The sequence below is a fragment of the Microcaecilia unicolor genome, chromosome 8 (genome assembly GCF_901765095.1).
Source record: "Microcaecilia unicolor chromosome 8, aMicUni1.1, whole genome shotgun sequence".
NCBI lineage: Eukaryota > Metazoa > Chordata > Amphibia > Gymnophiona > Siphonopidae > Microcaecilia > Microcaecilia unicolor.
Genome location: NC_044038.1, coordinates 70,127,979 through 70,143,519, shown reverse-complemented (window position 1 = coordinate 70,143,519; position 15,541 = coordinate 70,127,979). Strand labels below are relative to the sequence as shown.

The 15,541-nt window shown below is 42.0% G+C and overlaps 1 protein-coding gene across 2 annotated transcripts in view; it reads right to left on the bottom strand.

Moving 5' to 3' along the window:
- GSK3A (glycogen synthase kinase 3 alpha) overlaps positions 1-15,541 on the bottom strand; it is a 113,283-nt gene that overhangs the window by 86,704 nt on the left and 11,038 nt on the right. For both annotated transcript variants that reach the window (XM_030211894.1, XM_030211893.1), the window contains exons 2-3: positions 12,108-12,295; positions 4,555-4,638 (exon numbers count right to left, since the gene is read on the bottom strand). In XM_030211894.1, the coding sequence (XP_030067754.1) occupies positions 4,555-4,638; positions 12,108-12,295 (272 nt within the window). The remainder of the gene's footprint in view (positions 1-4,554; positions 4,639-12,107; positions 12,296-15,541) is intronic.

Sequence of the window (15,541 nt, the reverse complement as noted above, 5' to 3'; positions counted from 1 at the left end):
GTTACTATTCCCACTGTATATTTTTGAGGTTTTGATATGGGACATGCTGGAGTTGGTTGGTGTAATACCATCTGTTGTACAATTTGTATCTAGAGTTCTTTGTATTGTGTTTCTATGGGATTATGAACTTCTGTTCCTTTTTTGTACCATGTATCACGAACCACATTTTTTTTTGGAGGGGGGGTGGTTTGGTGAGTTTTTATTTATTATATTTGCATTGTTGTTTTGTGTTTTTGTATAAATTGATCACTAACAGAGTATGAAAAAAAAATAACAACAAAGCAACTCTGGGATGGTATTTACCCCAGAGTTCTAAAGGCAATCAAATACTACCAGCAGCAGGTGTGCAGTGTTATCTGTAAACTATCATTAATCAAATTTGCCTCTGTACTTGAGGGCTAGAAGACAGCAAATGAAATGACAATTTTCCAAAAGGGCTTTAGAAGTAATCCAAGTAACTAAAGCCAGTAAACCAGACAGTACTTCTGGGTACAATTTGTTGAAGCTATTGTTAATATAATTACTGGGTCTATAAGTACCCCTTAGCCGTGCTCAAGCTTAATGGCTCATGCACTGCTACGTTTGAGACGAGGAGGGGCACTCTCCAGGGGTCTGCACTCTCCCCTTTACTATCACCTTTATCAACTGAACCCTGGGCAGATATATGTACATCCTCAGCTATAACTGGAATCCAAGTGGGGAGGTTGACCCATAAACTAATGTTGTTTGCAGACGATATACTTCTCGCGCTAACCAACCCCCGGATTTCCCCGAGGGCAGCAATTAATATTTTGGATATCTACGCCCAAGTCTCGAGATTTAAAATAAATTTGCAGAATCTAACGATGCCCCCCGAGGATGCTCTACCCCTGCAGTCTGCCTTTCCAATGGATGCCCAAATCTATTCGATATCTGGGTGTGCAATTGACTAATACGGTTGCTGGGATCTATGAGGCAAATTTCCCTCCTAAGCTGAAAGAGTTGTTCATGGATCTTGATAGGTGGGAGAGTTTGCAAACATCCTGGCTAGGGCGAATTTCAGCTCTTAAGATAACAATCCTCCCGAAGCTGCTGTGTTTCAGGCTACTTCCTTACAGATCCCCCCCCCCCCCCCCCCCCATTCATATTTTTTGAAGCTCTCAGGCACAAAGCCTTTGCCTATATTTGGAAACGCAAACCCCCTAGAGTGGGACGTAGGATTTTATCATCAACTGAAAGCAGGTGGGGGTAAGGGAGTGCCTAACTGAATTATATTATCAGGCAGCCTTATTACAGATTGTGGCCCATCGGCAGAAGGATAGTGACAATTCGTGGACCAGAACGAATGTAGAGACCTGAGGCCGAGTCCCACCGTGGGCTCTGCCCTGGTTCCCCATCACACACCTGTAAGAGATATTAGCTACCACAAGCCTTATCTTGAGACCTTCTTTATCATTATGGTTGACAATACAAAAAAACATTTTTGAACAGAGACAATATTCAACCACTCCCATACAGTATGCTGATAAATTCGCCCCTGGGCGTCTTGATACAACTTATACTCGTTGGGGCTGACAAGGCCTACGCACACTGAGGCAGGTATGGGTGGAGGACAACCTTTTGCCATTCTCTGAACTTCAGGAGGAATTTGGGCTACTCATAGGAGACTATTTTTACTACTTACAGCTCAGAGACTTTATACTGTGCAGAGCAAGGAAGGAGTTAGCTTTGGCTGACACCTCTTTGAGCTGGCTATGATTTCTGGTACAGGTAGGGAGGTATAACAAAATAGTATCGAGCATTATTGAAAGATGGGACCCCTGTCTAGAGATATATTGCAAAGTGGGAAGATAATCTGTCACAGTCTTACACCCCACTCTAGTGGACTAAGATCTATAAAAATCTATTTACGATATCAATAGCTACTTCACTGGTACAAAATGGATACAAGATGTTTTATCAATGGTACTTTACCCCTATAAAGGTGGCTTGAATATAACACTGGGTCCTCCCAATGCTGGTGCAACTGCGGGGAACGAGGGACATTCTTGCATATATGGTGGTCATGTCCAGTGGTACAAACCTTTTGGCAGGCATTGGTCCAGGAGCTTAACACTTTTTTACCCATCATCTGCCCCACTCAGGCGGCCTGTTGCTTACTGAATTATAAAATCCTAGGGATCCCCCAAGAGATACATTGTTGTTAATGTATATTTTCACTGCAGCTAGAACAGTTCTAGCTCAATTATGGAAACAATCAGCGGTACCACCTCTGTAAAAAAAAAAATTTTCAGAAAGTAGACTATTATTGTTTGATGTCCAAACTGACAGCACAGAAGCATTGGTGCATTATCGTACATTGCGAAGTATGGGACATTTATACAACTTGGAGGATGTCTCTACGCGCCCTCTAAGATTATCATTATTGTCTTTGTGGTATACTGCCCACTCCATCGATTAAGTTGCATAGCGTAACTGGAATAGGGAATTGGAGGGGTTGACTTTCTAAAGTTTAGTAAAAAAACAAAACAAAAAACTCCAGAATGCATATACTGTTGTGTTTTGAGATTCATCATTTGTTTGTTATTGTTTGGCTATTGTACTGCATTTTCGCTGCAAAAATACAAATATTAAAAAAAAAGAATATATTTACTGGTCATATGGATAAACATGGCATAATGGGGACAGACCAGCACAGATTTAGCAAAGGGAGATCACACATTACTATTACACTTATTGGAAGGTGTGAAAACATCATTTTCATAAAGCTGAGAAATATAGTGTATTTTAATTTTCAGAAAGCATTTAATAAAGCCTCATGAGAGGCCCCTCAGGAAACCAAGACGACACAGGAAAGGTGGACTGGTAACTCGTTATAAGAATCACTGAAAAAACTATGAAAAGTTGTGGAGGGTAGGAGGGAAGGGGGGAGACTAACTAGATTTTTACCAGGCACTGCAGGATGCCCAGTCCATAAAAGTACATAGCTGTTTGGAAGGAAATCCTGGGGCATACTTTCAAAACTAAAGAACAAGACAAACTATTTTAAAAGTTGTTGAAGGTGTGTGTAGCAAGTAATATGGTTAAGAAATGATATAAGATGCTTTATCAATGGTATTACACAACCGTACACTTGAAACACATGTACGGAACAGGAAGTGATCTTTACTGGTGGTCTTGTGGGGAGAGAGGCATTTTGCTACATATTTAGTGGACCTGTGGTGAGAGAGGCACCTTCCTACATATTTAGTGGACCTGTCCTGAGGTACAATACCATATTTGGACTTGTTACAGAAATTCTGGGAACTCATGTGACAAAGATAAAAGACAATATTGTTGTTTGCTTAATATTGGTCCACCAAGAGGCATATTTTCAAAGCACTTTGGGAGGCTAAGTTCCATAGGTTTCTATGGAACTTTGGGAGGCTAAGTGCTTTGAAAATGAGCCTGATAGTCTCCCAGCCATGCTGCAAAAGCCTGTGGTCAGTAAAACCAGGCAGGTTGATTAGTGTTGTCTTCAGCAAGTAGTTGCCAAAATAGATTGATCATTAGGTAAAAACAATCTAACAGCCCTGTGGAGAAATAGACTTTTGAACTTAACCAAAACATGAGACATTTATGGCAAGTGGAAGGAACAGCTAGGGGGCTGACTTTCTGCAGGCTTTGCCCCTGTTTCTTCTAATCTTTTACAGAGTAAGAGCTCATTTATTCTGCTAGTTCTGTATTCTTGCTTGAGGGAGGGGGTGGGGGACAGGATAGGAATTTGAGTTCTAGGTGGTTTTATTTTCATTTGAAGCTTTGTACCGAAGAATCACAGTATATATTGAGAATGTTTATTTTAATGTTATCTTTCTCTAAATCACCAATAAAATAATTAAAGGATTAAAAAAAAAAACCAACAAAACAAATGAAGCAAAGAGTATTACAGAATAGTCAGTTTTTTAAATGTAAAGAGACAAATAGTGGAGTGCCTCAGAGATCTGCACCAAGACTGTTGGTGTTTAACATATTCATTAATCTTACAGTTGCATAGCCAGGATTTTTTTTTTTTTTTTTTTTTTAACAGGGGGTGCAGTCCCCCCCCCCCCCCCCCCCCCCCCGGTACCTTAAAATCCCCCCTGTTGCAGTCTTCAAAGATATTAGAGAAAGTATTTTTTGCTCAACAATCAAGCTAAGGAATTTATTACTATAGTATGTGATCAGGACCTCTTACAGAGCTGGATTTAAAGGGGCTTGGACAGATTTCTGGAGAAAAAGGCCATAAATTAAAGCAATCATTTATCCCAGGTAGTGGGCAAGAAGGAACAGAACTATTCTTTTGGATCATCTGGGTACTAACCCCAAGATCCAGATTCACCACTGTGAGGACAGAATGTCAACCTCAATGGACTTTTAGTCTGACCCAGCATGACTTGTCTATGTTCTTACATAAGCTGTGAGATAGCAGAAGATACACACATGCTGAAGATCAAGAGAAGCCATGGCAGTACTAGCAGAGTGTGAAAGAGGACCTGGATGGAAAGTATGAGACAGTAGAGAACAAGCATGTGCTAAGTAGAGACTTTTCCCTCTGACCTTATCTCCACTGGAGTAAAAGAAATAGCGCAGTCGCACGATATTACAATGATCCAGTTTCCTCATAATCTGTAGTTCTCGATTCTAGAGAAAGAAAACAGAGTATCAGTGGCATAATACAACCAAAGCTATACATTCAAATATCACCCTTTACATGTGCCCCCATCCCATATTTCCTCATCAGTAATGACTACTGACACCTCCTGATTTCCTGAGGGGGTTGTCAGAGACACGGAGAAACTGCTTAACAGTCTGCTCTAAAAGGGAAAAAAAACTAAGAGGGATCTTCAACACGGTCAACACACACAAGAACAAAATTATGATAGCAGCTACAGACAGCAAAGCCCAACTAGTCTGCCTATAAACCACTACAAAACCTACTTGATCTTAGACGCTTTATGCTTTTCCCATGCTGACTTGAATTTTTTTTCCCATGCGCTCACAGCCCTGTCTCTGAAAAAATATTTCCTTATAGTATACCAAAGCCTAACATCTAGAACGTTCTTTCAATTGAGAAACACTTGCTTCTTATGCATTTATACTTTTATAAGCATTTGAATGGAGAAATTTGGTCTCGCCTGCTAATTTTCTTTCCTGTAGTCCCACCAGACCAGTCCAGAACCTGCCCGTCGACCAGCGAATGGAGACAGAGGAAAAAAAAGAAGTCCTGCATGCTTCGCCCAATAAAGGCATCATGCAGCTTTACATGCTCAGTACTTCAAAATGACAAAGCAATGGACCCTGGGTTTTCCATTTTGCTGGGTTGTTGTACTAATGCCATATTGTCACACACATAAGCTGCAGCTAATACTCATTTTTACATTTTGACTAAAGGGGTTGCGGCTAATACAAGGGTGTTGTTTATAGATGTTCCTGTTTACATAAATATGCAGTGGATCATGCAACATAAAGTTTATCACAACAGCAAAGCAAAAGTCACATGCAAATTTTATATTTGGTAAAATCACGCTATTATACCGAAAGCAGGAGATGACTCTGCCTGGCACATGTGCACAAAGGATTTGCAGCAAGTGTGGCTCTTGTGCACATGCCCAGACAAAAAATGAAGTGTAAGCACACACTGGCGCCTATTCTGCACCTGAACATGCATGTTTCACTTCTGTTGAGACACATGTATGTTTGCTGCTTGCTATCTCTGTTTAAAATTTACAATTTGCAGCCACCTGTACCACACGCATGTTAACACCCACACTAGAGAATTTGGCGCATACTAACGTGTATACATGTCCAAGGGGCAGCTAATACATAGGTGCGACTTATGCAGAAGCACGAAAGCAGAAAATCCATGGCTTATAATAGGGTGCGGCTTTTATGCACAAAAATTAAGTACTACTCATAACACTAAAAACAGAGAAAAAAAATAAACTGAGAAAGAAAGCTGAACACTGATCCTGAAGAGTGCTGATAAAGAGTGAAAACAGCAATATTTAAGAATATTAAAATGGTTTAATAACTGGAAATATACTAGGGTCGGCCTGCTATCTGATGGGACTAGAAGAAAAACAGGTGGTAAGACCTAATTTCTCCTTCCTCAGTGTCCTAACCAGATTAGAACCTGTAGGATGTATCAAAGCAGTTCCCAAGCTGGATGGGGCTCCAAAATCCCTGCCCAAATAATTTCAGTCCCAGAGTATACTGTTGTGCTCCTACCTGAAGACAACAATGCTTTGAAAATGTAAAAAGGAATGACTATCACCGGTCTGCAGCTGTAAATTGAAGTATCACTCAACTCTGCCCATTATGTCAAACTTTAGGTCACTTCCATTTGAAATTATATATATATATCATTTATACCCCGCCTATTACCACATAAAGCAGCCCCTAAGTGGCTTACAATGAACTAACGAAACATTTACAATGACAGTGGGAGGAAGAAGGGAAGGGAAAGGAATACAACTACAATATTTAATCAAATAGGTAGGCAAGGAAAAGAAAACAAAAAGAAAGTAAGGAGTCCAAAATCAGATCTTGACTCGCTGAGACACTGAAGGCAGGTAATCAGAGCCTGCAAACAAGACAGGAATGCAAGCGGTAGCCAGCAGCTGGAATCGGCGATCCAGGAGGAAACAGGGCCCCCTTCAACATGCAGCACTCTCCAGGCAGCACTCTCCAGGCACAAAGCAGCTGCAGAAGAGAAGACCAGCAGCCAGCATCGCCGAAGACGACCATCCCAGTCCAGCAGCAAAGCCGAGAAGGCCACACGATGAAGCAATGCACAAAAGATCTTCCCATCGCGAAGGAGGCCCTGATGCCCAACAGCCAGCCACAAGCTGCTCAGCAGACCATCATGGAGTGGAGCAGTCTGACGGAGAGGCCGAAGGACAGCCGGGTCAAACAAGCATCAGAGAGGAGTCAACCAACAGTCGCACTAGCGTCCCGCATCGTGGGGGGCCGGTCCCCGCACCCCTGCTCCCAGTACCGGAACATCGATGTAACCGCGCGTGCAGCCGGACCGCCGACACAACAATCAAGGATGGAAATGCACTCCCTTTGAAGCCCCAGTGCGAAACAGGGGCCGAGGAGAAAAGCAGACCACTGCGGTACCAAACGAAACCGGTTCGCGCAAAATCGGGCCAGCATACAGCCAGACAACGATACAACTCTGCAATGTTATCTGGAGCTGTTTTTTAGCCCGTTACTCAGCGGCCATTTTGTTATATATGATGATATAATATTACCTCAGCTACGGGCAATGATAGTTTTAGAAATTGGTTTACCTTACCTGAAACTAGAGGCCGGCTGAAACTCAAAAAAAGGCCCGGGGGGGGGGGGGGGGGGGAAACTCCTGTTTAGGGGGAGGGACACAAAAAGGACAAAGCACAAATTTTCAGCTTCCACCAAAAACACAATCATTTTTGGAAGAAACAGAAAATATGGCCGAAAATTTAAATAACCTTTTGGCCAAAACCAAAAGTGAGTAGAAGAATTTGGGGCCAGTTTTGGTGCCATAAACAAAACCGAAATTCAGTCAGCCTCTATCTGAAACCTGCAAAGAGGAAAATCAACCTTGGAAATTGGTTGGACACTTCAATGTACTTGTAACGTACATAATGAACATAAACGTAAAGATTTGATCTACTTGAAATAAGGATACCACCTTTGGAAGAAAGGACAGAATTGTTTAATCTATGTTCCTGCTTCCACAAACTGGAGAAAGGGATCTGTGCCTGTTAAAACCTGTAGGTAAAATTCTTCCAATTCACTCCTTAAAGGGGGTCAAAGGACAGAAGTCCCTGTGCCTTAAGCGGCAGAATTAAACACCACTCAGAATAACAGAAACGCACAAAAGGGTATTTAGCATCCCAACTTAGATGAAATACTCGAGAGAACCTTTCAGGCAGCTTCAAAAGCATGATAAAGTTGCAACTTGAACTTAATGACACTCAAGCTACTTCTACTTGGATTCTGACCTGAAGAAAAGAAAGATTTGAGCGAATGATTTAACAGAGGGAGAACTACCTTCTCTGTATACCACTTGTAAAGATTCACCAAATTTTCAAGTACACCAAAGAGGGAAGGCTGTTCCAAGATTCATAGCAAGGGCATGCTCCTTAAACTACAGCACTTGAAGGATGACCACTCAAGAGCCAAACTGTAATAGAAAAATGGAGACAGCAGAATCTCTACTATTACTAATTATTTCTATAGCGCTACTGGATGTACACAGCCCTCAAACACATTAAATGCAGGTAATTTCTCTGTCCTTAGCAGGCTCATAATCTAAGGTGTGTTTTGTACATGGGGCAATGGAGGGTTAAGTGACTTGCCCAGGGTCACAAGGAGCTGCAGTGGAAATGAAACCCCAGGTACCCATGATTTCAGCTCACTGCACTAACCATTAGGCTACTCCTCCACAGAGAAATCTGAAGATGTTGAAATGTCTTAGATTAAGTTAGCTAATCAAAACCTCCATGGTTAGTTCACTGCCATCAGAAAACTGTAGCAGAGATATGTGAATCTCTGGAGCACCCATCCTAACATCCGAAGAAACTGGAATACATATTACAGTTTTCCATGTGGCCAGAACTGAAAAAACAGTTCCAGACCTTCAGAACAAGTCTATTTCAGATGAGCAAAAAAGTGTTGAACCTTGTGGTTGCCCCCTCGTTGCCACAGGATCTAGAATGGATAATCTCAAACAACTATTATAATGCAAAGCCCACAGAAGATAGGAGCCATTTCCCTGGACTGATAATGCATGTGAGGGATCAAATTCTGCTTGAATATTTTGTATTCTGGCAATAAGCACTGCAGATAGAAGAAGAAAATGCTTCTCGTAGCTCCTTATCTGTTGACTTAAGCCACTGTAGGAGAAAAAAAACCTCAGTGCTCTTCCATGAAGAGGAAGGTGGTAAGCCCTGTAGCAGAAGTCAAAAAGCTCTAGAGAGTAAAAATACCAGGATACAATAGACGAAGACCAAGTTCCTTATGCCACCTGATCCTGATAGCATCTTAGTCAACAGGCTGGTGTCTTACATTATTACACAAATGTGAGCGTCAAAGGCTGACATCTTGGAACATGATAAACCAAACCCACCACCTTATAGTGCTCTGTGCTAAGAAATCCAAAAGTAGATTAAACTCAAGGATCTAAGAGTAGCAACCAGCAAGAGAACAGAAAACTCTGTAAGGACTTCATATAAGCCCACGACCATGAGACTTAAGGCTGCTGAAGCTCCAGTACCCACTGACCGCCACACAAGCGTCAGCTTCCAGTGACATCCAGATCATACTTGCCGCATGACCTGCAATGTTGGGATCTGTAAGAGCATGAGTCCAACTACCACAGTGCCCCATGCAGAAGTCAACTACACTCCCCTCTCACACTGAGTGGTGCAAGGGCTGCAGACAGAGTCAAGCAGTTACTTCCAAGGTACAGACCATAGCAAAGTCTCAAGGACACAGTCCTTGTTTTCTCCTCTTTTTTTTTTTCTTTTAAGTCTGTTATAGGATTTCTCACTCTGAACAGCACTCAAGGCTGTTTGCCTCACCTGTGCTTACCAGGAGGGAAGACTGAGGCACAAAATATTTGCTCTACCAGCTACCTGTCCTCGAGAAGTGGGAGGGACTCATCCACCTGGGTTTAGCAGCCCCAAACAGAAGAACCTGGCTCTGAAGAACTGATGCCCATATCAGTCCCCTATGCTAACATATAAATTTATCCAGCTTTTGTTTGTTTTTTTAATTATCCAAATATTTTTTTCTATCTGCTCTTCCACCAAACATGATGCCACGGGGACAACAGAAACCATCCTACCTGGATAAATCAGACTATACATGTTTACTTATGACAACCATCTGTTGGAGACTGCCTGGGGGACTGCACAAGCATACTTACAGGCTTATTCTGAAGTCAGTGGTTCTGTTTCCATTTGCTGATAGGAGTGTATAAACCAAGAGTCTGGCCTAGTCTGGAGGGATGCTAATGAATTTATGGAAACTGCTATCGATTCCAGCACCTAAACCTAGCCCATGACCAAGGCTCCATGTAGCATAAAAACTGGATGTAGAATTAAAATGGAAATACTCCTTGAATTCAAAGGGATCTTACAATGACTTGGTGATGACTCTCTCAACTAAGTGAGAAACTTGACAGAAAACTAGCCTGCCCCAAGAGAGACTGACCACACAGCCAAGAGATTGGAAGAAGTGTAGTACTAGGACTGCCATCAATTTGTTGTCTTAAAGAGCACTGGCTCAAAACAATCAGATGTTAGAAACTCCGCTGAAAGAAAACAGAAGGGAGAAGACTCAGACTCCTGTGAATTTTTCCCTTCTGCCAAGGCCTGGATCCTGAAGCATACCCCAAAACTTATCTCAAGCCTGAAGAGCTTAGTTGATAGGAAAGACTGGTGCTTTGGCCTAGTGCTTGAACATTCAGCCTCTAACCCAAGCTCCCTCAGGAAAGAAAAAAAAATCATCCCTCCCTCCTTACAGCACAGGTGTGCACTCCCACCTGTTTTTATTAACTGCCAAAACAAATGCTGCATTTTCCTGATGTCAAGTTGAGGAAGAAACTTTCCATCAATTATTTAATCCCCTTTCAGGGGGGAAAAAAAAGAGCAGTGAACAAGGGAGGGGAAGAAGTAGAACTCAGACTCCTCACTATTTCAGATCAAATAAAATTTGCTGTGTGTCTTTTTTTTTTTTTGGGGGGGGGGGGGGTCTAAAGCTTATTGGGTCTCCATCTGCTGATGAGCACAGCCCACATGTTCTGAACTGGTCTATCTCATCCTTCTCTCTTCCTTTAGGGCAGGGGTGAGCAACCTCGGCTCGGTCCTTGAGAGCCACAACCCAGTCGAGTTTTCAAAATTTCCCCAACAAATACGCATGAGATCTTTTTTGCATACAGTGGAGGTAGTGTATGCAAATAGATCTCCTGCATATTCATTGGGGACATCCTGAAAACCTAACTGGGTTGCGCAAAGCCCTCGAGGACTGAGGTTGCCCACTCCTGCTTTATGATATGCACACCTAAAGTTTATTTCATGAAGTCTATGCACCATTGTAGGAGCCCTTCCCTGTTCCGCCGATGAAATTTGTCTATATCTTTTTGAAAATATGACAAACAGAACATAATATTACAGGTGAGGTCTCACCAATGGCATGGAAAGGACATTATTTTCTCCTTTTTCTTACAAAAGACAGGGATGCAGGAGTTCAAGTCTTGAGTGCTGCTAACAGGTCAGGTTTTCAGGATATCCCTAATAAATATGCAAGACATTTGCATAAAGCGTAATCAGTATCTATGCATATTTGTTAGGGATATCCTGAAAACCTGACTTCCTGCATCCCTGCCATAGGTCCATTCCTCTTTATATGCACACAGACCATGTCCCATCATACTGCTTTGCAATCCAAATATCATCAGATATGACCACACCATTGTCTCTCTTCTGCATGGTCACATTAATACCTCATCATGTAATGCTCACTCCTATCTCTGCATCCCAAATACATGGCAGCTAATGCTTGATGCAAACCTGTACACAGACAACTCTTATTTTCAAGTTTACAACTCAAGCTTTCTTAGACCACCTCTCATTTTTTCAGCTCCATCTAAACTGCTCACTCTGTTGCAGATCTCCTTATGGTCTGAAAGGCAAACCTTTTCTACATCACACAAAAGACCCAGAACTGGAAATAAACCATTAAAAAAAAAAAAAAAAAAAAAAACACCCTGTCCATGGAGTGATCGTCATTAGCCACTACTCTGATGCCTACGGCTGATAGTTTACTCAGTCTACCAATAGGCTTTCTGTGTAGAATGCTGTCAAAAGCCTTATTTAAATTCAAGTACAACACATCCAGTACTCTACCCAGTCAAAGTCTTCGGTGTTTTGATATTATCTCATTCTAGTAAATGAAATTAATGCTAAAAAAATATTTGGGTGCAGATAGTCTTTTTTTTTAGGTTAACAACATTTGAGACACAAGCTAAAACCCTATCCTATTTGCCATATCATGGAACTAGCCAAGCAGCCCCCTGTCACACATCCATGCATGCCAGATTTGTCACTTGCAGACCTCACCTTGAAGCGCTTGTCCTGCAGCACTTTTTTAATAGCAACCAGTTCCCCAGAGTCCACAAGCCGGGCCTGGTATACCACTCCAAACGAGCCATTGCCAATGACCTTGATATCCGTGTAAGATACTTCCTGTGGGCGGTCAGGCCCCTGTCCTGGTGTCGCTACCACTGTGGACAGCTTACCGCTGTCTCCTGTTGGGATGAGGAGACAACATATTAAACAGCTCATAAAGGCAGACTCATTAATGCAGGTTCAAGAAACATTTAAAAGCCTTGCTCATTGATCAGTTTTGTAGGCACCAACCACTCTCCAAGGCAATAGTTGGTGACTAAGCTGCTCTCTCTTAAAGTGTTATGTGATTATAGTTATTTTATATACAGATCTGGATAGGCGAGTCAGTTATTATATTACTATGTTTTAAATTTGATTGTTACCAGAACGGGCTGTGAATCATCTCCCCAGTACTCTAAGTGTACCTTGACTAGAGGAAATTTGGGACATGTATTGTGGCACTGTCCCAGTAAGATCTTTTTGGGGACCTATTGTTTGCCTATTTAAATAATATTTTGGAACAAGACATTAAATATCAGTCCTGAGGGCCTTGTGTTAGGGAGGGAACAAAGTTTGGGGGTTTCAAGGAAAGGAAAGATGTTGGTGCAGAAAGTTAGAGTGATAGTGCTGAAATGTATTCTCAGGGCATGGGCACAAGCGATTCCACCGTCCTATTGGGAATGTCAGAAAAGGTTTCATTCCATGTGTCTGAAGGAACTTCAAGGAGTGAGGGACCTTCACAAGCGTAGGAAAAATTTCTGAACATTTAGGAATTTTATATACAGTCGTTATCACCAAGAGCTCAAAGTCAACTTTTGAATGTTGTGGGACGTTTACCTGAGAAGCTATAAAAAGAAGGATGTGGTGAGACCTGTGAGGCTGCCTGTTGGGCTCGTCTCCCCACCGTTAAAGCCACTTCTCTGGCATAATTTTTTTGCCAGACATGGGTTGATTTTGCACCTCTGTTTTCCTTTTTCTGTCAATGATGGGGGGTCAAACTGGTTGTTATTGACATTTAACCTCTTCCTTTTCATATCTGTTATATACTTTCTGCTTTCTTGACCCGTTTGGAGATTGGAGATATTTTCTCCCTACTCCTGGTTTATTCTGTTTGTTAGCAGAGGGTCTGTGGCTTTCTTATGTTGTTTGGGGGGATTTTTAGGGTATTTCTAGTATAATTGTGCTACACAACATGGATCTGTGTTTTTGTCATCTAGATTTTGAGGTGTTAGGTGCTTTTCTGTGGGGTTAGGTTGGACAGGGGGAGTTTATGTGATAGTTTCCATGTGATTGTAGTTGAAAGGTTGGAGAGTGGGGTGGGATGAGGAGAAAATGTGACTTTTTTGACAATTATTTGTTTGAGGATACTTGTATGATTGTACCAGATCTTAATTGTGTTATTGTCAATAAAAAAAAAAAAAAAAGATTTCAACATAAAAGAGGAATGTGGGCTCCTGATGGGTAGGACTTTTAAAGATAATGGTTGGCATGGTAGATTTTAATATGTTTTTCCTTTGTCTCCTAGATAGTGTTGGAGGGGGCTATAAGAGTACAGGCCATTTCTGACATTTTCATGAGAGGGTGCAAGGGAAGTGGGTAGAGGGTATGGTTTGAAATAAGTTGTAAAACACTGCTCCACAAACAGCTGGTAGTGTTTATCCACCACCATCTGAAACTAAACATGGCCAAGACTCAGCTTCTTATCTTTCCCCCTAAACACACCTCTCCTATTCCTCCATTCTCTATTTCTGTGTATAACACTCTCATCCTTTGTCTTATCAGCTCGTAACTTTAGGGTCCTCACTCTTTTTCTCTGCACAAATCCGACTGCTAAAACCTGTCATTTCTTTCTCTATCACCAAAATTCATCCCTTCCTTTCTGAGAACACTACCAAAACACTTATCCACACTCTCATCCACCTCCTGCTTAGATTACTGAAACTTGCTTCTCAAAGGGCTCCCATTAAACCATCTCTCTCCCCTCCAATCGGTTCAAAATTCTGTTGCATGACTTATATTCCTCCAGCGTCGCTACGCTCACATTAGCCCTCTCCTGAAGTCACTTCATTAGCTCTTTGTTTCCACATATGGTTCTCTTATTTTATTGACTTACAAGTGCAGTCACTCTGCAGCTCCTCTGTACCTCTCCACTCTTATCTCTCCCTACACTCCTCCCCAGGAGCTCTGCTCATTGAGTAAATTTCTCTTATCTGTACCCTTCTCCTCCACTGCCAACTCCAGACTCCATTCCTTTTATCTTGCAGCAGTGTATGCCTGGAATAGACTTCCCAAGTCAGTATAACAAGCTTGGTCTCAGGTCATATTCAAATCTAGGCTAAAAGCCCACGCTTTTGAGGCTGCTTTTATCTAACTCCTATTCACTTGTTCAGTACCCATGTCTGTTTTAATCATTCCCACCATAAGTAAGTCCATAATCCCTTATTTGTCCTGATTATAAGATCTGTCGAGCAGGGACGGTAAAATTATGTTCTTACCTGATAATTTTCTTTCCTTTAGCTGCAGCAGATGAAGCCATCAACTGGTGGGTTGTATCCATCCACCAGTAGGTGGAGATAGAGATCACTGACTTCAGTGAGTGGTATTGGACAACCAGCCGCTCTGCACGTTAGTATGTCTCATCACAAAGCAAAAATAACTCCCCATGAATAGGAAAAAACCACCTTCTTCACCAGAAGGAAATTTTCAACAGAACAATAGTATCATAAATTGAAAATGCAACTCTGTCGAAACATTGAAATTCCTGTGTTAAACTGCAAGAAACAAAAACAGTCAGAACAACAAACTGACAGATTGAATAGAATCAAAAGGCAATGGTAAGCTAGGGAGGGATTCTGGATTCATCTGCTGCAGCTAAAGGAAAGAAAATTATCAGGTAAGAACATAATTTTACCTTCCTTAGCGCAAGCAGCAGATGAATCCATCAACTGGTGGGATGTTCCAAAGCACTCTCTAAAAAGGGAGGGACCCCGTCGCCCCTCTAGTCAAGACCGCCGTACCAAAAGAAGCATCAGATCTGGCTGCCACATCCACTCTATAATGTTTGGAAAAAAGAGTGTATGGAAGCCCAAGTAGCTGCTCGACAAATCTCATGCAAGGACAAAACTGAAGACTCCGCCCAAGAGGTCGATTGCGCCCTAGTGGAACAAGCACACAAGGGTTCTGGCGCTACTCGACCAGCCAATAAATAAGTACGCCACAGAAATAGTCTCCTTAATCCACCTCGCAATTGTCGGTTTAGAAGCAGCCTGACCACAACGAGAACCTGAAAGAAAGTACAAATAAGTGGTCTGTCTGACGAAAGTCATTCGACATCTCCAAATAGCGGAAGAGGACACGACGTACACCCAAAAGGTGAAGACCATGAA